The 27,478-nt window shown below is 44.6% G+C and overlaps 3 protein-coding genes across 4 annotated transcripts in view; 1 reads left to right on the top strand and 2 right to left on the bottom strand.

Moving 5' to 3' along the window:
* The window catches only part of LOC135385258 (uncharacterized), a 31,260-nt gene extending 27,451 nt beyond the window's left edge, over nucleotides 1-3,809 (bottom strand). Inside the window, exons 1-2 of one of the 2 annotated variants that reach the window (XM_064614460.1) lie at nucleotides 3,460-3,809; nucleotides 3,095-3,339 (exon numbers count right to left, since the gene is read on the bottom strand). In XM_064614460.1, the coding sequence (XP_064470530.1) occupies nucleotides 3,095-3,339; nucleotides 3,460-3,692 (478 nt within the window). In that variant the 5' untranslated portion in view covers nucleotides 3,693-3,809. Of the gene's footprint in view, nucleotides 1-3,094; nucleotides 3,375-3,459 lie in introns of both variants that reach the window. The other variant, XM_064614461.1, reaches the window with a different exon arrangement.
* Nucleotides 3,810-4,271: 462 nt separating this feature from the next.
* LOC135385257 (uncharacterized) lies at nucleotides 4,272-16,315 on the bottom strand. Its single transcript, XM_064614459.1, has 5 exons — nucleotides 15,636-16,315; nucleotides 15,307-15,422; nucleotides 14,729-15,022; nucleotides 6,773-14,221; nucleotides 4,272-6,708 (listed from the first exon to the last, which is right to left on the bottom strand). The coding sequence occupies exons 1-4, from the start codon at nucleotides 15,977-15,979 to the stop codon at nucleotides 13,446-13,448; spliced, it is 1,530 nt and encodes a 509-aa protein (XP_064470529.1). The 5' UTR covers nucleotides 15,980-16,315; the 3' UTR covers nucleotides 4,272-6,708; nucleotides 6,773-13,445.
* Nucleotides 16,316-22,660: 6,345 nt separating this feature from the next.
* LOC135384444 (piggyBac transposable element-derived protein 3-like) lies at nucleotides 22,661-24,292 on the top strand. The gene has a single exon (XM_064613645.1). It carries the CDS (start codon nucleotides 22,661-22,663, stop codon nucleotides 24,290-24,292), a length of 1,632 nt encoding a protein of 543 aa, XP_064469715.1.
* Nucleotides 24,293-27,478: the final 3,186 nt, after the last annotated feature.

The raw sequence follows: 27,478 nt of genomic DNA, 5'->3' as shown, positions 1-27,478 counted from the left end.
AGAAATAAAAACATTCATACAAACTCATGCCTTACACTAAATGGTACCCCCATTGAGATTGTTCACTGATTTGAGGTTCTAGGTGTTTATTTTACCGAGATCATAACATAGGATGCACACATTAACCATCTTGCATCACAGTTATCAAAGGTCGTTGGTGTAATGGTATGGTGCTTTCCTTCCTAACAAAGTTAAAAAACAAATTTACTTCGATCTATTCCATTTTCAGCTTAATTATTGCCTTTTGGTTTGGGGAACAAGAACTAAATGTAATTTCGAAAAACTTTTATTGTTACAAAAAAAAGTCATCCGTCACATAACAAATATGGCATACTTACAGACAACCCGTGGCCTGTTTGAAGCTCTGGGTATAATTAAGATACACAATATGTACACTTACAGACTACTGTCTGCGTACAGGTTTGGTAATGTAACTTATAGGGAATTTCTACAGACGTCAATGCTAGAATTGCGTAATTCTTCCATTTGGCTCCGTGGAACCGTTGAATTGAATATTCAATTTTTCCGCACAAATTACGACAAACAGGCCCTTTCTTTTACTCTCCCGGAGCTTCTAAATAGGTATTCTATATTCTATATGTATTCTACATGTGGGAACGTTATAATCAGACACGGTAAAAAGGAGCTTCGTACATTTTTTGTTAACAAGTGATTTGTACTGGTATTGTTATCTACCAGAGTATTCTAATTTGCATGTATAACCTTTGTAGCATACTTCATTAAGTGACATTCCAGCTATTGTTTTAGACATTTGTTGAACTTTTTCCACTGTTTGTTTCGATTGTCTGAAATGCTACTTCCGAACCGTGGGCACCGGAGCCTTGTCAAGTTGCCAGCTTTTTGCGCCTTTGTCCAACCATGTATATGGTAAATTGAATAAACTGAACTGAATTTGGATCCGGCTCTGTTTTTTTGGGTGGACTCATATGTGCACAGTGCTCTTATTTGTGTTAAATAGATTCGTTGACGATTTGATTGTTCTGTCGACGGATGCAAATGTTTTGCAGTGTGTCATAGCTACTGTGAAGAACACAGCAGCAGAGCTTTGCTGCACAACTTAGTTTTCCGAGAACGGAACACTTCAGTTTGTAGATCTGGAGACAATCCAACTTTCTCTCCATCAGTGCACATGCTCAGGCACTTGTTTTCCTCTGCTCCCTCCCATGTTTCCTAGCTGGTAGGACAACAGATGCAAGCGCGGCAGAGGTTTCCCGTGTTTACAGCTGTGATCCGGACAAACTGTATGGTGTTTAGCTGCAAATATTGTCATGGTAGAAGCAATGGCATGACATTACATAGGTTTCCTACAGCCAAACTTTATCCTGAGCAAAGAAAATCATGGATACGAGCAGTGAAAAGGGTGGGCGAAGCCAGAAAGAGGTGGGAGCTGAATCATCATTCACGGATTTACCAGCAGCACTTTGTACCCCCCTAGGCCAGTTAATTTTATAGCATGATATGTTAATGCCACTCTCATATATGGAATGCTCCTTGGTAAGTACCGAATTAATTTTCAGGAGCCCTGAACAATGACAAGCTTGCCACGCACGCTATGCTGTTGCCATCACATCTCTGTCCTTCATCATTCGATCAAATCTATCGGATTTTTGCACGCGTCAGGTAACGGTCTCTGGTGACAAATATCTACTGGGAGTAGATGCAAGATTTTGTAGCCGCAACAGCTTCTTTGTCATCCCCCTTCTTCCACACCTACTTTACCACTTCAAACTGATCCACAACAACAAAGGGGTCAGAAGTGGTAGCCTCCTTCAGGGTCGCTAGATGCATGAATGGCCCAAAAGCAGGATAGTACACCCACTTGTCCCATCCATGCATCCTCAACCCTTGTGACTCTACTTGCCCTCGGGCACTGGGCTAGTTTGGCACAGAACAGTTCTGTGTTCGTCACAGCTGCTAGTATTTTTGAGCCTGGGGACCATTCACAATTCGTGCAAATACGCTTGTTTGTACTTCAATAGCTCTGGGTAGTAAAACATCTGTGCGCAATATCGTGTGATATCAGTCACCCTTGCATTGTCTCTGCAATGACTACTTCAAAATGCTCCTAAATCGGCACAGTTCATTTTGCAGACTTTTTAGTTCTCAGAGAAACTCTGAATTTTGGAAAAGCTGAAAACACTGTGAAACAGCCTCCGAATTTTCCAAAATAAAAACTCAGAAAACTCTGAAACCTACATATAGGTTATGGCACATGTGCCGGCAACAGAGTCAGCAGTCACTTGTGCATTAAAATTACACATTTTTCTTACAGTATACATATGGCCACATAATCACCGTACATATGAGCACTATCGTCAAGCTTAACATTTTTTTTTTAAGTTAGAATTCCCATAGAAGTCATATAGCAGATGAATTAAAATTCTCAAAGCCACGGCTTACATAACTTCAGCCATTGCAGCCGGCTCGCCTACCCAGTTGCGTACAGTTTTGTCGCCGAGTGGCACCGAAGGCAGAGCGTAGAGCTGCACCACTGGCGATGTGCACGAGGCCTATAATGTTACGTTTTTTCCATGATACATGCATTGGGCTATTACAAACTGGTTGCCTGACATCCTCAAGCTGCTTGTGCTGTTTTTTTTTTTCGATAAACTTCAATCTTCTTTCAATTTGACTCAAATGCTATAATAAAATGTGGGAAGGGAGTTGCCGCAGGACAGAAGCCGCCAATATTTCGAACAGAGACTGTTCTTCTTCTGGGCGAACAGTCTCTGTGCGAAATATCGGCGGCTTCTGTCCTGAGGCAACTCCCTTCCTACATCTCTACCGGTTCGCTGGATTTCTACCCATCTATATAATAAAATGTGGTTTCACGGCCTGGAGCAGAGGATGCACCACGTTATGTGCGGCACGAAAGACTGAAATGACAGAAAAGTGCTGCCTGAAGGTACCACGCTAACGCTACTGTTACAGTAGTATGCTGTCCAAGGAAGGAATCCCCTCTGAAAACTCCTGAATCTGCCTCCGAGTGTACAGATTGTGCAAGTTGTGCAACAGATCTACAGGAAATTCACTGTGCTGGTTGAAACGAGTTTTTCAAACATGAGGCACTTACATGTTCTTCCTGTCTCCAGTGGCGTCACAGAGGCATTTTGTTCCACCAGGACTGCGGTTGCTGCTCCGTCCCTCGCCACAGATGGGTTGCACCTCTCGGTTGCCGCTTCGACTCGCAATGGTGTGTGGGAACTGGTGACCTTTTTAGCCACCGTCTGCCGGATTCTGTAGGACGCTTCTCTTGCAAGTTCTGTGATCCCCTCAAGCAAGTGATGCTTTTCGTTATGCTGCTCCTCGGTGCCAGACCTAGCGTGCAATGTTAAAATCACGCCAGATGATATCTGATGGAGTACAGACACAAAGACTACATTTTGCAAAGCCAATACGGAATAATGTCTACAAATGGTCACCATAAACGGTACTCACTTCTTTATGGTTGTCCGATCCTCGTGGGCGAATTGGACAAGCAGTAAGTCGCATCGATCACGGACAGCCCGCGACGAGAAACTCTTCCCTGTTGCATACTGAATGTGTGCTGATATAGCGTTCCACTTCGCTGGGTCTTCGAATGGATTCTTCGCGTTGACTTCTCGCAACAAAGCGAGATCATCGTCTATGACAAAGCGGGACCGCGAAAACCCAGCCTTGTGTGCCGCCATTTTACGAAAACACGCCTTCTGGAGAGCTTCGTCTTTGGATAGACTTCGGTTCGGTCGGCCGTTCTGGTTGAGAAGCCGCCAGAAGTCGGATTCTGAGCATGCGCAGTGACGACGCCAAAGTCATTTTCGAACAGTTGTTTAAACCACGTGGTTTAAACGACCAAAAACACTTCGTCCGCACCAAACACGTTCAAAACAAAATGAAAGGATCATGTTTGCGTTGAAAAATGACAAATAGAGCGACAATCTCATCTTTTCCACGCAGCATCACAGGGTGAAGCATATAGACGCGTTTTGTGTAAGGAATAAATCATGTTAGCAAGTTAATCGGACAAATCAAATAAAATCAAATCGGTGAATAAAAGGCATGACCACATGTCATGTATCCATACCATACGGTTGCTAACCAGCACCCCCACAAAATTCAACGAAAAGATGATTATGCCGTCTTATCTCCCGCCGCAAAGTCACATTCAGTGGTGGATCCAAAGGGCGGGGTAATCATCCCCCCCCCCCCCACACACACACCGAGAAAAAAAGTCAGTTTATACACTGGATTCCCTCTCCCACAGTACGCGCTCCCAAACCAAGGGTATGGATCCGGCCCTAGTCAGACTGAGTTCGATCATCAGCCCGCTCAGTGACATGTCAGAAGCAGTGATTTATCCAGACCCCCCTACAGCCCTCAGATGTTCAGTGTCACCTCCCGAACTTTTTCACCTGTGTACCCCCTACTAAGGCTGCCCTTGTGATTTCAGCTTTAGACACATGTCAGTAATGATATGTTAAGCTGTACTGATGTAACTATAGTAATGACCCCCCCAATTTTTTCCAACACCCCTCCGTGCTTGGGATTCTGGATAAACCACTGGTCAGAAGAGCAGTCATTCAATACATCGCACAGGGCAATTATTATGTTTAAGCGCAGTCCCAACGTTTCTCACACTGACCAAATATCCCAAGTGATTAGATATGTGCACTTCGAAAACACAGAGATGGGGTCCTTCATTGCCTTAATTTAGTTTCATGGAAAATCAGCTGACATAATTATAAGACAGATTTGTGATAAGCACTGCTACGGGCAAGTACATGACAATGCTGCAACTATGGCTGGGCATGTTACTGGTGAACTGAAACGAATTTCTGATATGAACCCCAAAGCAGTGTTCATGCCGTACAACCCAGTGTATACAGGAGAGGGGGGCAGTGCACTCTTGTTCCAAGCAAGAACGGGCTCCCTGCAAACCAACGTAAGACGAAACGAACTCTTTCATGACGCAAGCCCTACATGTGACTTGTGCTGTGCCGTGCCGGAAACCATACGACACGTTCTACTCGAATGCGGCAAGGCGAAATTGGAACCAGTGTGGAGCGGAGGACCAAAAGAGAACACCGAAGACATCGTCGCCTGGTTCCTCGACCAAACAAGAACCCAAAGTCAACAGGAGGAGGAGCGGTTGATGCAAGTGAAGCGCCACCTAGTACAGTGGGAACGGAGAAAGAAAGCAAAAGACTTTTGTTGACATTTGTATATAGTGCTCGTGTGTATAGTTTATGTATTTTTTTTCTTTTTTCTCACGCCTGTGACGCTTGACGTCTGACCTGACTCAAAAGGGACAAGGTGCACTCACTCACTCACCCTGGGCTAATGCAAATGAAGTATTTTGGCCTATAACATTAGTCAGAAACACAGAATGATAAGGGCAACATGAGCTGCGGATGAGCAGCATTGAGTCCTGGGCCTGATTGCACGAAACATTTTTAGTGTAACACTCAATAAGGGTTCCACTCAATGGAGTGCTGGAGCATTGATTGGCTTGCAAGAAACTTTTTGAGCACTAAAGTGGGGGGCCCTAGCTCTGCACAAACTAGGGAACCAGTCAAGGGTTCCATGAGCACCCTAAACTATCGCACTAAAGCTTAGGACTAACATGTCAGCCAAGTGCAGTGAGGATTTGACATCTGCACCAATTCTATCTCGCGTTGTCCCTGCCACGATAGATAGCGTACTGGGAGTGAGAGAACCCACTGGTGTGCCTGGATGACGGTGAACTGCAACTACAGTTTCAATTTACGCGAGAGGCATATTTTTTATCACCTCTCTTGTCGCTCAGGACATCGGTGCTCCTTACGCAGCAGTATCAGCAGTATGTGGAGAGGAGAAGAGCCGTTTCGTTTTTGGGATTCGTTTGGGAAAGAAGAGATTCGTTTTTGGGAAATACAGAAGAACTGACTCACCTAGTAAGCTGATGCAGGTAAACAACATTCAGACACTTGAACTGCGCCGAAAAATTAGTCGGATATTATTTCTTCGTAAGGGTCTGATGGGAAATGTCGCATTAAATTTACCAAATTCTCTGAAACCTACATTGTTGAGAAGAACACGACACAGTCAGCGGGAACAAATGCTAGCACCAATTTTTGCAATAACTAATGCATTTAAATATAGTTTCTTTCCTCGAACGATAGAAGATTGGAATTCATTGCCCGGAAGTGTTTTCGAGTCAGGTAATTTTATAAGTAACGTGGAGCAATTTTATTTTTGTTCTCAATAGAATGCCTTGTGGTGTTAATTTAATAGATATAGTGTAGGATCGTGTTTTGATGGGTCAATTTACTGAGATCTGTTTTGTTGTCCATTGTTGAATATGTGTCAAACATGTATGCCACTCCTGTTTGGGCCACATATTGGCTTACAGTATTAATAAATAAAAAAAAAAAAAGTATCTCACTACCGGGAACTTGTGAGTGTACACAAATAGATGGCATGCCACGTTCTGCACACAGTCGTCGCTGCACTTTGTAGGCATGTCAGCAGCTTCGCCCAGTGAGTACACATGTATGTCTGTGCTTTCTGCTCTGTGACCTTTACTTGCAATCTATAATGACCTGCATTTATTCAGATGGCCAACAGCCAAGGAGGTGAGAGCAGCTCAGCAAGACTACTTCTTTAAGTTGGCTGGCTTTCTTGGAGTTGTGGGAGATGTGGACGGTACGCACGTCTGCATCAAGGCACCTTTGGAACCAGAGGGATCCTATGTCAACTGCAAGAACTATCATTCCATCAATGTTCAACTCACCGTAGTACTGGATCCTGGATGTGGTCGTCAGCTGGTGAGGGAGCACCCATGATTCCAGGATTTTGCGAGAGAGCACCATCGGAGTTCTTAATCCGTTTTTGGGGGTAGTGAGGGGAACAGGGCCCAAAGGATGGGTAGTATTTTGTAAAGATGTTGACAAGCTCTCTCTTCTTTTTTTTTTTTTTTTTATTGTTATCTGAAAGCTGCTTGCAGAGCCTGTTTCTTTTGCTGTGGTTTCACTGAACTACGGTTTTCCTTTCTCCTGCAACCTGCAACACCTTGTAGGGAACCAGGGATAGGGTTTCTTCACTTCTGGGTACTTTTCTGTCATTTATTTTATCTTTCCAACCTTGCGTTCTCTTCTCATTCGGATGTCTTTTTGATCAGCAAAAACACTGTTTGGTATACTGAGGTGGCATGTATGTACATTGTTGAAGGTTTTTTGGTGCAAGGATTACTTAGGCCAAGGTATACTGTGGTTGCACTAGAATAAAACCCTCAGAGCTAGGGAATACAACAGATAAACCCAAATAAACACAAACACACTCTGAACTGCAAAACAAGAACTTGCCAGATACGCACGTATAATACCCCACTTCTCCCACTTCCTCCTGTGTTTATAGTTATATTTGTGTTTGTCCGTTGTACTCCTGGGCTTGTCGTTTATATGTCGTATAAATATGTCTTACCAACCAGCCCAAGTTTCAACTTTATTTTGACCTTCTCACCCTTTCACTGACCTCAACGCGGTCACTAGCAGAAAGAGCAGTCCTGTGTGCATTGCTAGAATGAGCCGATGAAACACAAATCAATCGTCAGTCAGAAATTTCATAGGAAAGAAACGATCAAGCTAAAAGACACTGAAGTTGTCATAGTTTTTTATGCCATTTATTATTTTTCAATGGCTATGCCAACAAGAACCTGATGCAAGTATTTACCATCCTCAGAAGCAATAAACGTCAGATGCAGTTGTTTGTGGTGAAATTATGAAATGAGCCAAGACAGCCATGCCCTTTACACAAAAGCAATGACTACTTTCTGCATGGCTATCCTCCAAGCAAGTGGCTTGTATGGCGACTAAGAGTAGCGGATGAACAGGCTGCAGAGTCAGCATATTTTGTATTGAGACCCAGCATACTCCCTCTTGCCTCTACGGAAGCACCATACATCAGCACATCAGTGCCCACGAGCAGTAGGCCTTATGTAATGAGCACTGCTAGGCAGTGTGTATAATGGGGATTTTGGATTGACAATAGCAGAATTTGCTTGCAAAGAACTTGCGTTTTACACACCTGAGACTACGCAGGGCTGAGGAACGTCAACAACAGAAATATGTTGTGGATACTACAGGCAAGAAATAACGCAACCGAAATATTTATATTTGATAACTTCAAGAGTTACACTTGCATCAATGGTATATGTATACTGGAATATATGTCTGTCTTGTTTTAGATTCTCAATAGAGCACTTTTATCAGAATTCAGCTTCATGCCCCAATTATTACACCAGGCACATATTCTGGAAAGACAATTATGCAAGGACACTTTGTGGCTTAACGTTGCAAAAGAAGGTACAATCATTGTCATGGTATCAGCATGGTATACTGACTTTCAGCCCCTGCATTTCTGGGTAGGAAACAGCCAGCTGGCCATTCCAGTTCAAAGTCAATATGGCGACATCTAAACCAGTCAATATCATAATTCCCTCTCCCATCATATCACCTGTATCAGAGGTCCTACCGCAGGCATCAAGTTCCTCGGCCATGCTTTCAGAGAGCCGCTATCATGATAGCTTAAAGAGGACTTGAGTCTGCGGTACATCAGCAATTCATACCTGCCAAGTCTCCCTATCTAGGAGACTCCCAAATTTCGTTCAGTCTCTTGATCGTGCGGACGCGCCTTCCAATCGCCGGAAAAGTGGGGCCTTGGGCTTCTTTTCTCTCATTTTCTTTTAAAAGCTGCCCAACCATAATCCTGAAGAATTCGACAGCCCGTTAAATGCATTTTGCGGAAGGCTGGGTTGGCAAAATCCCAACAAAGGGGTAAGGGGGTGAACATGCCACATGACGATCCTCGGCTGGAGGTCGCGGTCGATCGTGTTACTTTGTGTCAGTGTTTCTCGAGAAGATGTGCAATCGTCCAACCGTTAGTCAAGTCTGATAGTTTCGTTTCCTCCAATGGCCCTCTCCAAACTGAAGAAGAAATACCTGTACGTGTTCTCCGTATGTCCCAAGTGTCTTTTCACAGGTGTTCTGGTTCAGCACAACCGGCTGCAGAGCGCAAAGCGACCACGTGTGACTGTTGTTCAGGAAAATGCTCCCAAAATGTGATGAAGCAAAGCCCTACAGGTGTGAACGGATCAAGACGACTGCCATTATTCGTGAAAAGGTTGTGTCCACGCAAAATGGAATGTTGAAGAGTCTGAGACAACGCCAACGACGAGTCTTCTGCAGAAGCAACAATAGTGTGTCGCAGCTTCACGTAATAGTGAATACGCATGACGCAGAGGAATCACAATACAGTGAGCGACAATGATATTTTGAGTGCATAATATTAATGCATAGCTAGACAGTGTAATTCATGTTTTTGCTGCTTGTAAATCGCATACTGAGGGACACAATGCAACCCAATATCGTCTAAACTATTCATGCCAAACTAAAATACGGTATTCCAATAACCCATAAACGTTCAGGTACTTTCGGATCATCAAACCGATCAAGCCCATCCCTCATCGAGTCTCATGTGCACATTCTTCTGTCCCTCCCCTTCTGTGCCATCTCTCTCTTCAAACTCAAGGAAAGGTTGCCCTTCTAAGAAGCTTTGAGTTGTGCCAGTGCTGTGTGCAGGCAACAACAGCGTAGTGGCACCCTCTGTCAACCTTTAATGAGCTTAAATGGACAGTCGGCCAATCTTCTCACCATGCAAATGGTGACCACCAAAATGATGTTTCTTCAGTGTGGTTGCGTTTTCACTGGAAAGCCTTTCCAGTTGAGAACGGCAAGTTGGTCCTTCTCCACCACACGCGTTTCGATACTTTGAGAGTGCCCACTTCTTCACGGTGAGCGTTCACCTTTTATAGTAGTATCGATATACAGGGTGTTCAAAATTAAGCTTTCACTAGCACTTTATAAATAGGTGAACAAAAGCAAAACTGGTGCTATTTTTCTATTCCTTGAGTAAGAAACAGGTGCTACATAATTAGCAGCACCTGTTTCTTACACAAGCAGCGTAAAGTTATCATCCGGTTTCCTGTTATCGCTGTGTTTGCGTAGCGCTCGTGAAAGCTTAATTTTGAACACCCTGTATTTACCACTATATATACGTAGTACCGTATACCAAAATATTTTCAACCGTCATTACTTTATTAGACAGTTGGCATCATAACATGGTCAACTAGATCATTTAATGAATCATCCATACCCGGACGTCTGTGGAGCAGAATGGCTTGCCCGGATCCATTACAAACATCGCAGACATCAAGGAGTTTAAGAGTTGCCTATGTCACTTTCTGCATTTGTTGCACCTAATCCCTTTTGCCTTTTTTCCCTTTTAGATTAGTGTTCTTTCATGCCATTCCGTTTTTCGATCAACGTTTTTCGATGTTTTTCCTGGCACGTAACTGGTTTACCTGTCAGTTATCGGCAAATAGAAATCACGATGTAATTCCTGCAAGACGTTCATTCGACATGGCATTGTCCACTGCTGTGGCGTTTTACGGCTAATGAAAAAGTAAATGGACATTTTTCAGTACCATTGTATTTCGGTGTGGTTTTCTGCATCAACAACTTGCTGGGCATATGCAGCAATAAACCTCTACCCAACAAACGTCATCATTACGTTGGTAGACAGACCGAAACCGAAACAGATCGGAAGGGGAGAGCTGGGTTCTACGAATGGGCAATGGGCCTCTTTCAAAAATACCTCCTGCGCATGCTCATTTGTTATCGCCATCTTGCGGCGGAGCGCAGAAACAACTTGGAGGGCAAGTCTGGTGCAGCAGACGACCAAGTGATATGTGTGGCGGCGGATTCAAGCAGACGTGCAGAAGCGAAACTAAACCACGTGTTCACTCTATCGTCGTGTTTTTTTTTTTTTTTTTTGTTTGTTGACGTTACTGAATGCCGTAGTTTGTATGCTACTGTTACTAGCATAAGGCACAGAAGAGCATATCATGCCGTCAACGTGCGCAATGCCCGGCTGCAAGTCACGGGGAGTAAAAGGTTTTTTCCGTTTCCCGTCGGAAAAACGTGAAACACAGAGGAGGCAAGCCTGGATTACTGCTGTTAAGCGTGTTGACGAACATGGCAAGCCGTGGATTCCAACTCCGTATTCACGAATATGTCATCGACATTTCGCAACAGGTACGTGAGAAATACGGCGGCACGATAGCCGGAAACGAAATAACCAAAAACGTGTATTTACGGCGTTGGTGCTATTGCAGTCAGAAAAAGTCCGAAGTCTGTAATGAACCTTTGTTTGTTATGCATTAGGAAGGCCAAGCCGTTCACCAAAACATGTTGACTACGTGCCATGTGCTGCTGACAAAAATGATGAAAACGCGTGCCAGCGGAGGACTGATGCCCTTCAGAGGCTTGAGCGATCGCAAAGACGGTTTCAGCAAAAGAAAAACGAGCGTATGTGCTTTGCTCTATGTCACATCACATTTGTGTATGGGAAGTAAAACTAACAATCAAACGCAGATATCTTAGGTAGTACACCCGTGATGCAGCCCACATATCTGGCACAGATAGGTCAATGACCGAATTTGCTTCCTCCCACCTCTAACAGATTGTGCTCGTAGCTCCTTCCCTCAGAGTACCGGACAAGGGTCTGCAGCCCACAGCAGCAGCGACAAGTCTGGTATGTACTGTGAAAGCAAAGCTGAGCAATTACTGCGGACTATCATTTTGGCACATTTTACTACAGGCAGAGCACATGTGTACTTTTCATCCCTCATATTTGTACCAGGTTCTGAAAGCCCTGTCTGTGATGAAGGCAGCACAAGTTCAGCAATCCAGAGCACCAGTGAAGACGGTAAGAGTATCACATTTGTTACTAATTTTGACAGATACCTGCAGCGGTCATAAGACAACACCACTCTACATAGTAGTGTTGTGTACTCCAGAGTGTTCGTTAAGCTGCTATGTTACACACCCTTTTAATAGATGGGTACTAGTTTTCATCTACGTATCCTAACCAACCACAACTGCACAGATCAGCATGAGAGGACCGTGTTGTAGAGATGTTGTAACCTGCTTTAGAACATATTGGTACTTTCTTAAATATTTCTACATTTCCTAAAACACTCGAACAGAAAGACTGGCTATTTTTCTTCATTAACATACTTTACTGATAGCTGACTATACATGACTGGTATGCGTCACTGCATTCATCACCCATCAAAACTGCCGAATAAATATGCTCATGTCTTTTTGCCTACCCTTGCTTTCTGACAGTAACTAAAGCCATTCTTCCTCCCTATCTCACATAGGACACACACACTTGGAACTGATGGCAGCTGAGTCACTGATCCTGCTACAACAAGACAAATTAACGACAAAGTTTGGAACCAAGACCTCCTGTGAGACAATAACAATGAGTACAGAGAACCAACTCCTCAAGATGCGGATTCAAGCACTGGAAGAAGAAAACCGCAACCTGTCTTCACGCATACTGAGCTCGCGGAGTATTCCGGACAGCAAGTTCAAGTATTACACCGGTTTTAAGAGTAAACAACTTTTCAATGTAATTTTTAAGCATGTTGAAGAGAATGCAAGGCGAATGAACTACTGGCAGATGGGGCCCAGAAATAACGATGGAGCCAGGGGACGACCAAGAGCTGTCAGCCTTGACGATGAATTTTTAATGGTACTCGTAAGACTCAGGACTGGAATGCCAAGCCAGGAAATCACAAGAAATTTTGGTATATCTGAAGCCACATTTAGTAGAATATTTACCACGTGGGTCAAATTCCTTGATCAAGAGCTGAGCGCTCAAACACACTTCCCCTCACCTAATGCTATAAAGCAGAATCTCCCCAAATCTTTTTCGTGTTTTCAGGACACAAGAGTAGTTATCGACTGCACAGAGATCAAAATACAAAGGCCGTCAAGGCTCACTGCTCAACGACAAACTTTTTCTAATTACAAGCATTACAATACTTTCAAAGTGCTCGTAGGGGCGACACCAGACGGATATTTGTGTTTCGTTTCAAACCTGTGGGGAGGGCATGTGAGTGACGGTTTTATAGTCAAGGAAAGTGGTCTCCTGGACCACTTGAGGCCAGGAGATGCCATCATGGCTGACAAGGGCTTCAAACTAGAATCTTTTCTGCCGCCTGGGATCAAGCTGTATGTACCACCATTTCGGAAAGGTATGCAGATGCCTCCTGCTGATGTTGAGAATACTCGCAAAATAGCGAGTGCGAGGATCCACATTGAACGGCTTATTAGGCGCATAAAAGAATTCCACATATTTGATAGCCCTATCCCAATCAATATGATGGATATAGCTGGCCACATCTTCAGGGTGTGTGCTTTTCTAAGTAACTTCCAGGACCCCCTCATAAATACTTAAATCAATGTACTGCATCTTATGCCAGCTGAATGATGTGTATGTAAAGTAGGAATAAAAGTATTCATGCATAACATTTTTATTTACTTCGGTACAACATACTACTTTTTGTGCCTGACTTGTTTGGTTTTGGCCAAGTATGGCACGTATGGAGCTTTGTCATCAAATAACTTTCCTGTTGCCCTGAGACGACCGGTTAGCACTTCCGGTATCACGGCATGTTTGTAGAAGTGCAACAACGCAAGCAACAGGTTGTCCCAGTATACTTTGTCAAAGTAAATGCGCTCAACAGAAACAGAATTTTGCAGTGAGCCGTTGTTGGTCCACACAACAAAATCACACCATTTGTAGCCAGTTATCGCCATTTGCCCCTGCACCTGGGCGTAATACTGATGCCCTCGTTTGAGACGAAGAGCCCCATTTTCTTCTTCACAGCAAGAGCCCTTTGTGGTGCATGCTTCTAGTGGGGTTCTACCCTGCTGTGAAAAGGGGCACTTTACCTCTAAAATACCCACGTCAGCCCCTTCCTTTACAATTCTGTCTGGTGATGCTGCAAGAAATGCATATACAGGGTGAATATGTAACCCACTTTCATACGCAACTATTTGCCTGTCATAGTACGACATTAATGACAGGTACGCATTTACAGCATCAGGTTCACGGTTTCTACCGTACCGCAGAGCCTCGCATTGCACTTGCTTTTTGGGGTAAAGGATATCCTTCACAAGCCCTTCTGGCTTTTTACATTTCATGACACGTCCGAATACTGAAGATGTTAAACGTCCTTGTCTTTCCCGGTGCCATGTGTGGTTTGATGCCTGTCCCACTGTTGCTTGACATATGCTTTCCCTTTCTTCACTTGATAAAGGTTGGATACCTGGAGAAGGTAGGAATATGTGTTATTAATTTTATTAGTACTGGAGGCAAATGTAGTACTGACAAACTGGAACTTCAACATGTTTTTACGCAGTGGGAAAACAAAACGTTTGTCCTTTTTGTTTTTGCGATAGGTAAGCGTGCAAGACAGTGCCTATGAGATTGCCTAGCCAACTATAATGCCGCCAAGTACCGATCATTGAATATCTGTATCATAACCAGATAATTTGAAAACTGTTACATGAAAAAGAGAGAAAAAAAAAGCACCATTTGAGGGCAGAATTGCAGCAAACTTGCACCAAATAATGAGTGAAGAATCCCAGAAGTATCCTGACATTTGGGAAGCAATGTATAGTTAGAGACAACAAGGAACGTAACTTCTCCCATTTCCACAGAAGCTTGGACCTCCCTTTGTTTTACGAAAAAGGAGAGCACACATCTCTATCGGAAACTATCAGAAGACAGCCGTAACCTTATGTACTTTATCCGATTAATATCTGGCTCATACCTTCAAAGTAGCGTTCAATAACTGCTATCCAGTCACCATGCATGAAGTCTTCGGATGTAGGAAGAAGTGGAGCGGGTTGAACTTGGACATCAGTTTCATCTTCTTCTATGTCCCTATTATACCGGAGCCAAATGCATTCTGGGTGCACTTTCTCCAAAGCAGCCACCAGACTGCAATGATCACCAGGCAGCAGGTGCCCCGCAGGAGAGTAACTGCTCCTTGCAGCTGAGACACGCACTGAATCTCGTTTGAATTTGATCTTATCAATTGGGGTGGGAGGGTCCGGCTTCTTTGCTGCCATGAGGAATAAGAACGTGAGGAATAAGAACGTGAGGACCGGATCAAATTACAGCTTGTGACACATTAAACACACTAAATTATTTTCTAAATCAAAGCATATACAGTAGTGAGAAAGCAGTACTTTATATATCACCACCTGTCAACTGCCATCTATATGTTTTGTTAACTAATTTGAGGCATTATTGCAGTCATATTAACTAAATATATAGCACGTGTTGTGATTAATTTGCTTACTTAGCTGCACAACCGTGTACATTTTAAAACAAACACTTTCTTACCTGCTGGTGGCACAACCCATGTACATGTTACATCAGTGCAAGAAGGCTCTATTGTAGGGGCAGTTTCTTCAAGACTGAATAGCAAGCCTGCAACATGTTGGCAGGATCCACTCAACCTGTAAATTATCGGTAGTCCTATTAGACAAAGTACGACGTTAACAAACACAAACTACGACGTTAACAAACACAAACTACGCCTAGCGACCATGCAGACGCTTAGTAGGAGCTTTACAGATGAACGCGTGTCGCTCATGCTCAGCTCATACAGCTTGAGCATAATTTCATCACACTCATGCTCGACTCATTTGTGTGAAAGTTTGTGCACTTACCCGGCTGGGCAGTAGCAGTGTGCTCCTTCTATGTTGCCATTATCCTTTCTTACGACGGCATGGACGACATAGTAACCCGCCCGCATGGAGGGCAGGCAGACACACTTTATAACGTTGTACTCCGAGTGCTGTGACACTGGGTGAACGTAAATGTACCTTACGTATCCCTCGTCTTTAAAGCGATGGCCTTTCTGAACCTGCCGTGCGGACGGAGCACCAGATGCCGTCAGGTACTGCATGATCCGCTCATGATTTGGAAGAGCAACTGTTCCCAAGTTGCTACACCATCCATTAACTAAGGATGCAAAACCTCCGGGGACGAAAACATCACCGGGGACTGTCATTGCAAATACAACAAACGTGTACACAGAAATTCACTGCACGGATGGCTGCGGATACTGGCCGGCTACACGAATTCACGAAACGCCCGAACCGCGCGCGCTGCCGTATATGCCCTCCAGATTGTTTCTGTCACCCGCCACATGGCGGCAGCACCTTTTCTGAAAGAGGTGCATTGTTCGCTGCTTCCTCTTGAAAGAAAAGTAGGACCGAAGGTCGCGTCCCTTTCAGGACCATCGTAATCCCCCCTCAAGACCGTGGCTTTCGGGCGCGACCTTGTTTGCCACTAGCTTTGCACGTAGTTCAGCTCTGCCTAATTTGTGGCACTGTCGAACACTATGACGTCATTTGTTTACGAACAGGGAGAGGTCTATTCACCTCTGTCATGATTCCTGGAATATTCCTCTGTATTCGTTGTTTTCCGATTAACACCGAATGAGGAAAAATTTACCTGGCGTATGTTTTTCGATTAAAACCGAAAACGTGGAACCCTACCTATACTGCATCGACTGTATTTGTATTATTCTTTGATAACTCACTTCCCTCTGCATTGCCAAAGGCCCTGATGGTATGTAAATAAATAAATGAATAAACTAAAGCATTGGACAAACCCATCCCTACAGGCCTCGAGCTCTTGTTTGGCGGCGCCACTATCAGGCTTGCGTCAGCGCCCCCTCCTTGCGAGCCTGTCGTTACCTGTGTGGGCGATGGGGACGAATGTATGGGCACCGCATCGGATGTCTCCTTTCTGCGAATATTAGCTGGTTTTAAGTCCTTAGTTAACATCAAAGCGTTTTTCAAGGCCAGAATGTCAACAAGGGCGAGCTTCTGTTTCGCTCCAACCACGTTTACTGCATGGGTGAGGGCACACACGATCACGGCTGAGACATAATTAGGCAGTGTGTTCCACCGACACGAATCAACAATCGCAGTTGACAAATTGTGATCAAGGGAAGGGTTCGCAAGCTGATACATAACCTCACTGACTAAATCAGAGACGCTTTTATTGAGGGTGAACAACGAAACAGCCATTGTAAGTGCGCCCTGCGGATGGAGAGCGGGTATTTCTAGCAAGTGCACGCTTGCGGCGGCAGTTGCCGTCTACATTCAGAGAGGCGCTGCTGAAACAAAGATAAGTTACCAGGGAATGTGGGACATATCGGCAGAGCGCAAAACGCAACCCAAAGCAGCAAGACCCTGTGTTCCAGCGGTTCAGCTAATACAAATCAATTGTTCCAAGAGCGGGGAACAAAAGAAGGCATGGGATCTCCCATTTCAGTTTCAGGGTTGCTCATGTTGCACATGTTGCAATGACTTCTTTCCTGTTTTTTTTTTCTTCATTTTTTTCGGTACAGCAGTACCAAGGCCCAGGAGCTTTTATTTTGCACATCTCAGAAATCAGAAAGAGGAACAATATATGTTCTTGTACGCCACTGTGTGTTGAATGCTACTATGAATAAAAAGAACACGTACTTTGAGATGATGCATGGAATGGAATTGATAGTATCGAAGACTTTTAGGCGTTGTATGACTCTGTCGACGTGAATCCTCGATGATAAAAATCAAACGTTAAAACTAATGATGCAACGGGTAACGGCAAAATATATCTCTGTTGCTGCGTAGGAAGCACACGACAAAAACGCCAACAAGAAACGACCTGAAAGTGTTGTCTCTCGTGCCTCTCTGCGGCGCATGTTACACGTCAGGGAATATCGTTGGGTTGTAGTTGGGGCTATCGGTTTCGTCAGAGCTTTTTTTTTTTTTGACGATGAAGTGCTTACTGCATGTCGTGGAATCGACAGAATTTCCGTAGCTGCTGCTGCATTTCATGATGCAACAATTTACTTTACTTCATTTAACGGACGTCATCCCGCATGCCGAGCGAATTATCCATGTGAACGCGGAACACTGCTGCGTGTGGCCACACAAGGGATGACGTCACCGCCGACAGGGCGGTGCTGGTGCCTACGAGAGTTAGCTCCGCTCGGGGCCTACAGCAGTTCCTCAGCTGTTGCAATCTACCGCATGCAGTCCTTGTAAAGGAATAGAGATCGTGGAGGACGATCTTCATTCCATCTCCATTCCACAATGAAGAAGAAGGGGGGAGGAACGGCAGAGAATTCAGGTAGTGAAGATGAACAAGAACTATTCCTTTTTACTCATTGCATGGCATGGCATTTGGTTCACTCCCGATGCAGGGTGGCTGGTTCCCAACATGAGAACCTTATTTGGGCTGTATATCTGGCTATAAAACGAGCTCAAAGCTGACTCGACCTGTAAATGCCATGTGCTTTTTAACTTTCTGCATTAAAATCAACAGCATAGTCCCGAGCTGTGTTGTTTACCATTGATCATGACATCCGGAAAGAGGTTTGCGACCTTTGTCCAACAGGAAATGTGCTAAGGTTTATCACAATTATGAGACTATACATGGACGAGGTGGTGAAGATTGCTTCCGTATGATACTCTAAGGATAACCTTGCATCTACACACATGGCCTTGCTACGGCTTGGGACAAAAGCTTACGAAAAAAATGGATGTCACCTTGGCAGTAAGCACAAGCAGACACATATCCTGAGAGATAGATAGAATAGCCAGTCACACATTTCTTATTCGATCTCTTCCCTATATCTAGCATGAGGCCGCTCCAATAAAGGAATACGACAGTGCTGTGTTCCATAAACTTTTGTCCCAAGCTGTACGTCCTGAAATAAAAAGAGACAGTATTCACAAAGGAAACGGTCTTGGTGAGATTTAAAAAAAAATTCTATCATTCTTTTAGAGATTGTGAGGAAAACATGGATATTCATATTTTCACACAACAATGGCAGCGAGCATGCAGACAGAAACATCAGGAAAAAAATACGGAACATGAAATGCTTCTATAACTGCGAGAGGTGCAGCGGAAAAATGGCCCACACCCACATGTGCAGAAACCTCTTGAGGATTGCTGCTTGAGTGGTGTATCGTCTTATTGTAACATCTTTGCTTTTTGGGAAAGCTGCAGCAATGACACAGGTTTTGTGTTCACCCGCTGTGACCTTATCGCAATGAGGAAAGTCAGGTGAATTGCCTCATCCGACGTTTGTGCAGCACAGTTGAAGTCTTCTATCGCAAGTACAATCCTCATGCAGAGTTCTGGTGACTAACACACATGACTCTAAACTCTGGTTTCTTAAACCAGTTTTCTTCAAATGACATCAGATTCCTCAGACACCTTGTCGGTCCATGTTTGAGGGTGCATTGAACAAAGAGACACAGGATGGAGAAAAAGAATCTCTGAGAGTGAAAGAAGAGTTGATATTTAGGCATGTTTAGGCTCAGATTACCAAAGTACAAGGTGTCCTGTTTTAACTTCTATCGTCTCTGGGGCGGCGGACGTTCTTGGCCATCTGTTGCTCAACCGTCAAATGACTAATTACCTAAAAATCGTTATTTAACTTTTTAACTATAGAAGCTACAAGGCCGTCCCAATGAGAACATGTGGTCCCTTCGGTCACGTGGTGCCATTAGCGTTTTCAGAACAAAAATCCGTTTGATAGATCGCCTGCAAAAAATTTGTGAAAGAACACCATTTTTTTATTTTTTTTATTCTTTGCACATCTTCTGAATGTCTATAGCCCTTATAGGTTTTTAATGAAAAATCTAGAAAGATAAGACACCCTGTATATTTTCGAGTAATAATGGCTTTTTTTTTTTTTTTCACATTTGAGAACAAAACGTTGAAGGTGAAAGATACAATATGACACAGTCATTGCTGCATCATTCCGTTGTAGTAACAATGCATGGCATCAATGCATAACGCTCACTGACTTCAGCACTTGTTTCATTTAGTCGAAACTGCACAGCACAGAACACGGAGGTGCTTTGTGGCAAGCTATATGAGAGGGAACTCTCTGGGTAGGTTCTGGCCAATTCGGACACAGACACAGCAAAGTGCTTCATTAAACTTTCTTGTTCATTGAACTACAGCTAGCAGATTTATTAGCAAAACACGCCTGACCATAGGGAACTGCCTTGCAAGGAGGGTGCCTAGCCATTCTATCAACAACTGAACAAAGAAGAGGTGTAATATGAATCAACAACAACAACAACAACTTTATTTTTGACCTTGGAGAGTGGGGAGTTTCATCGCCACAGGCGATACTCTACCCCATTGCTGGATGGAATGGGGGGAATAAAATAACGAGCCCCTTCACAATAACGATCGAAGCCCGATGGTGTCCACAAATGTCAGAAGAGCTTTGAGCGCAGAGCGTTGCTGGGCTGGATTGGGCCAGAGACCAAGCAGTTTCGATATGAATCAATTATGTGAATCATGTGTGTGAGTCGTGTGTATATGAATCAATCAGATGTGACAAGCATGTAAAATTTGCATACTAGGAAAATGCTATCATGTAATAATAATGGAGGGTGCACATCGTGAGACAACGGAGATCATGAGCGACGGCATAGAGGTCGGTCTGAGAATTGCTTTTGCCCACCTGAGGGTTCTTTAGTGTGCGATGAAAGCTCACCACACTGTGCCCTGTATTTAACGTCCCTCACGGAACAGCGGAAGACAGCGTGTAAAAGCAACCTGTACCCAGCCACCAAGTTGCTGGCATCCTCGGCTGGGTTCGAGCCCACTATCTCGGGATCAGAAGGCGAACACGCTACCCACTGAACCACCGAGGCCGGTATTCTCAGATCATGTAAACTAATTAATTAATGTTAATTAAGTGAAACGAGACCATTACATATAAAGACGATGCTTGTTCCGGGAGAAAGATGAGCAAGCACAGCGTCACTGTAATGGTGTGCGACAACACCAACGGCACTGAACGATGCCGGTTGCTCGTGAACAGCAAGGCAAACAAGTCTCGCTGGTTTAAGCAGATGTAGACACTACCAGTTGACTAGAAAGCCAACAAAAAGGCGTGGATGACTGACAAGATTTTCTCAAAATGAATTCACCTGGTGGACAAGATATTTGTTGGACAAAGGAGGAGCATTCTCCTGTTTTTCGACAATTGTTTTGCCCATTGTGACGTCAAGGGACTCAAAGCGGTTCACTCAACCTTTTTGCCAAAGAACGTGACAACTGTGCTACAGCACATGGATCTCAGAGTGATCCAGAATCTAAAGACGCTGCGAAGATGGCACCTTTTAGAGTGGAAATCTATATTTGAATAATGATAAGCTATGACGCCGTATGTTATCATACGTAAATGTCGTATGATACGATGACGTGTAAGCACGAGGTCGATCTTTTGGGCGCCATCAATACTCTCGCAACTGTGTGGAATGCTGTCGAGCCTAAAACAATCACAAAATTTGTGGGCGTAACAACTGCGCAAACGTGGAACAGATTTTATCCGAGGAGGAAGATCACCTGCTAAGAGTTAAACTTTATGCCTGCACTGGTCTCCCAGGTGCCACCTTCCAAAATTACGCAGATGTAGACACGCAGCGTGGAGATTTCTGGGCCCCTGACCGATGTGGAAAGCATCGAGGCTGCATGCTTTGTCCAGATTCCATCTGATCCTTCTACTTGCAGTGACGAAGACTCGGGCAATGTAAACGACGAAGCAATGTCCCCGCCATACGCATCTGATTTTTCATCAGCGCTAGATATGACTGTGTGCTACTTTTCGTTCCAAAAACATGCGGACGCTGCACTGAAGCTCATGAGCAAGCTACAAATGATACTAGTAAAGTCGTGGACAGAGTGCAAGCATGTATTACATATTATTTTCAGCCTTGAGTGATTTGATGGTTGCCTTCAAATAAACATTTTTGAATAAGAATAAGCCTCTTATATCTCCAGCACTGTGTGCCGTAGAATGAGCTGCAAGGCCTAGTGAGCCATGACGCATCTCCGACACAACTAACATATGCTGCCTGTTGGGCCCACATTCAGACAGACTCCCATTTGTTCAAACTACGCTTTATTCGAAAAAATCTTCAGCCTCTTCGAGTTCAAGCTAACGGGATCGCACTGTACAACATTAATGACGGGAGCCATAGATATGCACTCATATTTACAAGTCCTTACACAAATGTCAGAAATGTGTTACACGTCGAGCATCCTGCCCACTACAATGGACAAAATTCCATACGATATGGGTAGCCCACCATGCGGCGTAGAAGCCGGTACTCATGGTGGTCACTTCAGTGGACAATTTGCTTTCGCTTGGTGCTGATAGATGGCGCCACCGATCAACCCCGCTCTCTTCATTCCATAAGGAAGATGGTGGCAACATCAAATCGCAGGTGAGGCACATCCACGTGCACTATTTTGCTCACATCTAATTTTTCAGTGCAGTGCATTTTCCAAAACTATTTTGCGATGTTAGAAGAGGGATTGCTGAACAAAATAATATGCGGATTTGTGGCCAATGCGAAAGAATATTGCCACAGACAGCCACAAATGGCAAATGGTACTTGTCCACTCTAGTGGACGCCACGATAACGCCCATTCCTTCATGGGGTGCAGTTATGCATATCGGACTTTTTTACTATCGCTTCAACCATATGTCTAAGTAAATAACATTCCTATATTTGTTTGCGTTCCTTTTGGAGAATCAGTTTTTCACGTAGAAATTTTATGGCCTTTTTCAAGGAAAAGGCGGCCTGCTGACACAATTCCCTTGACTGAAGCAGAAATCAATGCGATCCTTGATGAACCTGTACCCAAGGCGGAAATGGAGGCCACCCTCCATGAAGAAATACCACCTGGAAGTGAAGACGATCTCTTGGAAAGAGATGAGAATGACGCCAACTACACTATAGAAGGTGCAAGAGGCGGCTCTACGGGTAGCAGTGAAAGTGACGTCTTCGACGAACACGAACCAAGTACTGAGGCTGATTCCAGACCTGGAACGAAACGCCGCAAACCACAAGAAAAGGAAAAGCAAAAAAAAAAAGAAAAATGGCAGTGGGTCAAAAAAGATCTTGTTTCACCCATAGAGCTACCAAGTTTGTTGGTTCCTAAAGGGAGAGCGCTCCGTGGAGAAACGCCATTGACGATGTTCAAGGCAGTATTTGATAATGAGCCCATTCACCTTATGACATTTGAATCCAAAAGATACAGACTGTGTAACCGCACAAAAATGAAGCCCATTACGCATAATGAGATGGAAGTCTTCCTTGGAATGTGTAGGTACATGTCCGTGGTTCACGTGCCACACAGGCGTTGGTATTGGTCACCAAGCACAAGACAAGACACCATTGCTAATGCAGTGACACTCAACCGGTGGGAAGAAATCCTGTCTGTTCTTCATTTGAGTGACCCGGCATTAGAGAAAAAAAGTACAGACCCTGGGTTTGACAGGCTGCAGAAGGTAAGGCCCACAGTAAACATGCTCAATCTCAGCTTCAGCAGCTTGGCAGAAGCAGAGAAGTGTCAGGCTGTTGACGAGCTGATTATAACTTTCAAAGGCGGGCACTTTTTGAAAGTGTACATGGCTAAGAAACCGACCAAATGGGGCTACAAGGTTTGGGTTAGAGCCGGACAAACCGGATATGTTCACAAACGAGAACTTCATGGTGACAACCTGAAGAGTGACCCAACTGATGCTCCTCCAGCAATAGGAGAATCTGGTCTCATTGTCATCCGTGTTACTACCGATGTTCCAGTTGGCACGTATCTTTTTTTCAACAATTTTTTTGTGTCGCCTCCACTTTTGGCTTACTTGAAACAGAGAGGACTGCATTCCACGTGCACAATGCGCAAGGACCGCGCTGCGCAGTGCCCTCTGCAATCGGAGAAGGACCTGAAGGCCCAAGGCAGAGGTTCATATGACTACCGGGTGGACAGGGAGAATGGCATCATTGTGTGCGAGTGGTATGACAACAGACTTGTCATCATGGGGTCAAATGTGCACGGAGTGGAGCCACTTGTGAAAGTCAAGCGCTTTGACAGGAAAAGAAAAGAGCACATCGAGGTGGACTGCCCTGCACTGATTAGGAGCTATAACCAGAACATGGGTGGCGTCGATAAATGTGATATGTTGCTCTCGTTCTACCGAATGCACTTCAAGACAAAAAAATGGTACAAACGTGTCATATTTCACCTGACTGATGTAGCTGTGGTAAATGCATGGCTTCTTTACCGCCGCATCATACCAGATTGCAACATTCAACTAGGGATGTTCAAGCTCACTCTGGCGAGGGGACTCATTCAAGCAGAAGCTGCATCAGTTCTAGAAAGTGACCCAGTGGTTGAGGATCTGCAAGCTCCTGCGCGCTCAACACAGAACAGAAGCTTTCCAGTCAAAGCAAGCTCTGTGTCACAAGACGTGCGATATGACCGAGTCTCTTACTTTCCTTGGTAGAACACTTGTGCTGCCCAAAGATGCAAAATGGACGAGAGCAAGCGGAAGACCACCAATATTTGCGGGAAATGCAAGGTGTACATGTGCACAGAGAGCAAAAGTGTCTGTCTTTTCAACTTCCATCACAGAACCTGATGTACAAATATTTCAACCGTAGTTATCACGCAAGAAAGCTATATTTCAAAGCAATAAATATCATTCAAATTACTAGTTACCTATGGATGTCCATGTGCATGCTGTCCACTGGAGTGGACAATCTATACCCAGCAAACGAAGCACCAAAACTGGATGAATTTTTTTCTTTCGATTAAAAGCCATCGTAAAGCTTTAAAAAGCATGCAGAACTGTGGTATTTGCATGAGAATCCGCCGTGAATGCAACAAAGGGTTAAGCATGTAATGCAACATAGCAGTATGGATATTAGTGGGTGCACAAGCAAAAGGCTCATTATGACGCTCGCAGTTACTGAGGTCAGAAAAGTGTGCCGGACGAAACAATACGCCCTACACAGCAGACAATGTCCCTAAAAACCGTAAGGCAGCACTGTTGCAAATTTTCCAGGCAGTGAGTCAGTCGATTTGACCGCACCAGGATGGATGGGTGTAGCCTATTTGAAACCGTTAAGAATAAATGCTCAGGCTAACATAACATAACCTGATCTAACCCGACGCAGAATACAATCAATCTGCCTCCGTGCTGGATGATGGGGAGATTTTGAAACAGGTTATTTTTAATGGAGGATTCTTAACTGGTTTATTCTTCCCAATTTATTTTTAACAGTGTATTTTTGAAGCGGTTTATTCTTCAATTATTTGTTTTTAAGCAGTTTATTCTTAATGGTGGATTTTGGGTACCTCCCGGATGGATGTCGTCGAACCTATTCCCATAATTTCAGGTAGTAATTAGTATATTTTCGTTTTTGTTGATCACTTTACGAAATATGTAGAGGCCATTCCAATGCCTGACCAGAGGGCCACTACAGCAAGGCTATATATGAAACAGATTGTCTTGCGACACAGTGCACAGAAAGAATTGCTGACAGAACAGGGATCCAACTTCACATCCCAAATGATGGATGCATATCAACTCATTGGGTTCAAGAAGTTACAGACCACAGTGTACCATACGCTATGCAATGGTGCCATCATCGAGAGGCTCAGAGTATGGGAAAAGTATTGTTGCACTTCTTGTCAAGTGATCAAAGAGATTGGAACCTATGGATTCGCAATCCAGTGCTCCTCACTGTAATGTGCGACATGCCTTCCGTAAATTATGGAACTGTTGAAAACTATTCCGTGGAGCTAATGCAGCGGCTGTCTATCGCTCATAAGGCCGCAAAGGTCATCGACAGAAAGCCTGAAACAAAAATACAACTGCAACTGCAAAGAGGCAACGTATAATGTGGAAGAAAAAGTGTGTCGAACCTGTGGTCATGGCTTCCGGCACTGCCCGAGACATCATAGAAAGACCATCTTACATGACTGTGTGGGTTAAGAGTTGTGGGGAAAAAGAGGACGAAGAAGTTGGGAGGTTGGAGGACGACAAGGAAGTTAGAGACAGGTGGTAAAAAGGGAGGACGACGAAGGGTTTTGTACGCAGTGTGGACGTGGAAGCACACGGTAACGGACCTCGAGACGGTGGACATGGAAGTGCGCAGGAACAGACTGTAACATGTGAGTCATTAAAGCAGCGGTTGTTAAGTATATCTTGTAGTTGCATTTGTGCCTCGCTTTCCACAGGAGTCGAATGAACGGGCTTTGCCCCCGAGAGTGGGAACAGGCTCCCACAGAGTATACGACACAGTGACAAAAAGATAATTCACAGAATCATCTTGAAGGGGCAGCAGAGATGCCACCGTATATTGTAGGCAAAGACATGAGCCCACTCGTACATACTAAGAACGAGGGCCAGCGCCCTTTGCCATTACCCAGGTCACGGTAGATATAGTGGCACTACAGATTTAGTGTTGACCAAAGCGCAGACTTGTACGTAACGTGTTACAAGTAATTCTGTTAATCTAGTTAACTAGTAATCAACTGAATGGAAGCTGTGGCTACCGCAGTGTTCTTGGAATGCAGTGTCGCACCCACAGGTGTGTTTTTTAGTTGGGCATATGTGACTGGGCCAGACTGTGACATGGTGTGGAGGAGGCTATATACAAACCCTGGATGACTTCAAGGAGTGAGAAAGAGAGTGAGACAGGAGTTGTCAAGAGTCGGAAGCAGCAAGGAGCCGTCGATACGTGATCGAGATGCGGGAGCCCGGGGGGACAACGGAGGCGCCTCGATGCCTGGAGTCCCCATGCGACCTCAGGGTTTGTCCCCGAAGTCTCCTTCCATCAGTACTGAGGTCCGGGCAACTGAAGCTACAACCGAGTGAGACCAGCTGGCGGCGACTGACTGGCACGAGACGTGTACCCGACAACAAGGTGAGCGACGCAATGTACCAACGAGGGCGGCAGCCAAGCTCCTGGGACCGAGCCTCCAAGTGGGACAGAAGGCCTGCTGTCAAGTTGGCGTCTTTGCTACTGTTGTTGTCCAGGCCATGGACCAATAATGCAGACCAGAGCAGATGAAGACCGACAGAAGCAGCAATCCAAAGTCGGAGCCTGCAGTGCCGGCCGCATAGGCTACTGCCGAAGTCGTCTTCAGAGTTCGTCTGCCATGCCATCGTCCGTGGCCAGATGAAGCGGTTTTGTCAGGGTGCGCAAAGTCAGGGTCAGTCACATTTGCCGCCATGTTGTCTCCCACATTTGTATATATCGCACAGCTGGTGTTATCGATCACCAAAAGTGGTAACGTAGTGTTTAGTTGTGTTCATATTAAATCGTGTTTGTGCTTGTTAAACGTCTGTCATGTCATTCGTTCTCGCCTCTGTGGATGCCCGCGTGAGTGCATCCCCTTTCTTCGTTAACTGTGTGCTCCGTCCTCTTCGGAAGCAAGGGACATCACATCCTATAGCCCTTTGTGCCGCACTCAGCTGGGTAGCGTTGGAGCAGGTCATAGCTTCCCAGTGAGTCATTGGGAAATCTCCGGTGACATACCATGTGTTATTGTGTGTATGGCGACGCTGTCCTGCTTCTTATTCTCAACTTCTGAGCCCTCAACGCCATGGTCAACCTGGGCTATTGAAGCACAACAAAGGCGTTGTTCGGAAGTGAATTTGTTATATCTGTTTGTCGCACGT

This window comes from Ornithodoros turicata, chromosome 2 (genome assembly GCF_037126465.1).
Source record: "Ornithodoros turicata isolate Travis chromosome 2, ASM3712646v1, whole genome shotgun sequence".
Lineage (NCBI taxonomy): Eukaryota > Metazoa > Arthropoda > Arachnida > Ixodida > Argasidae > Ornithodoros > Ornithodoros turicata.
Note: the sequence above shows the minus strand (reverse complement) of the source record. Positions and strands in the feature narration are given on the sequence as shown.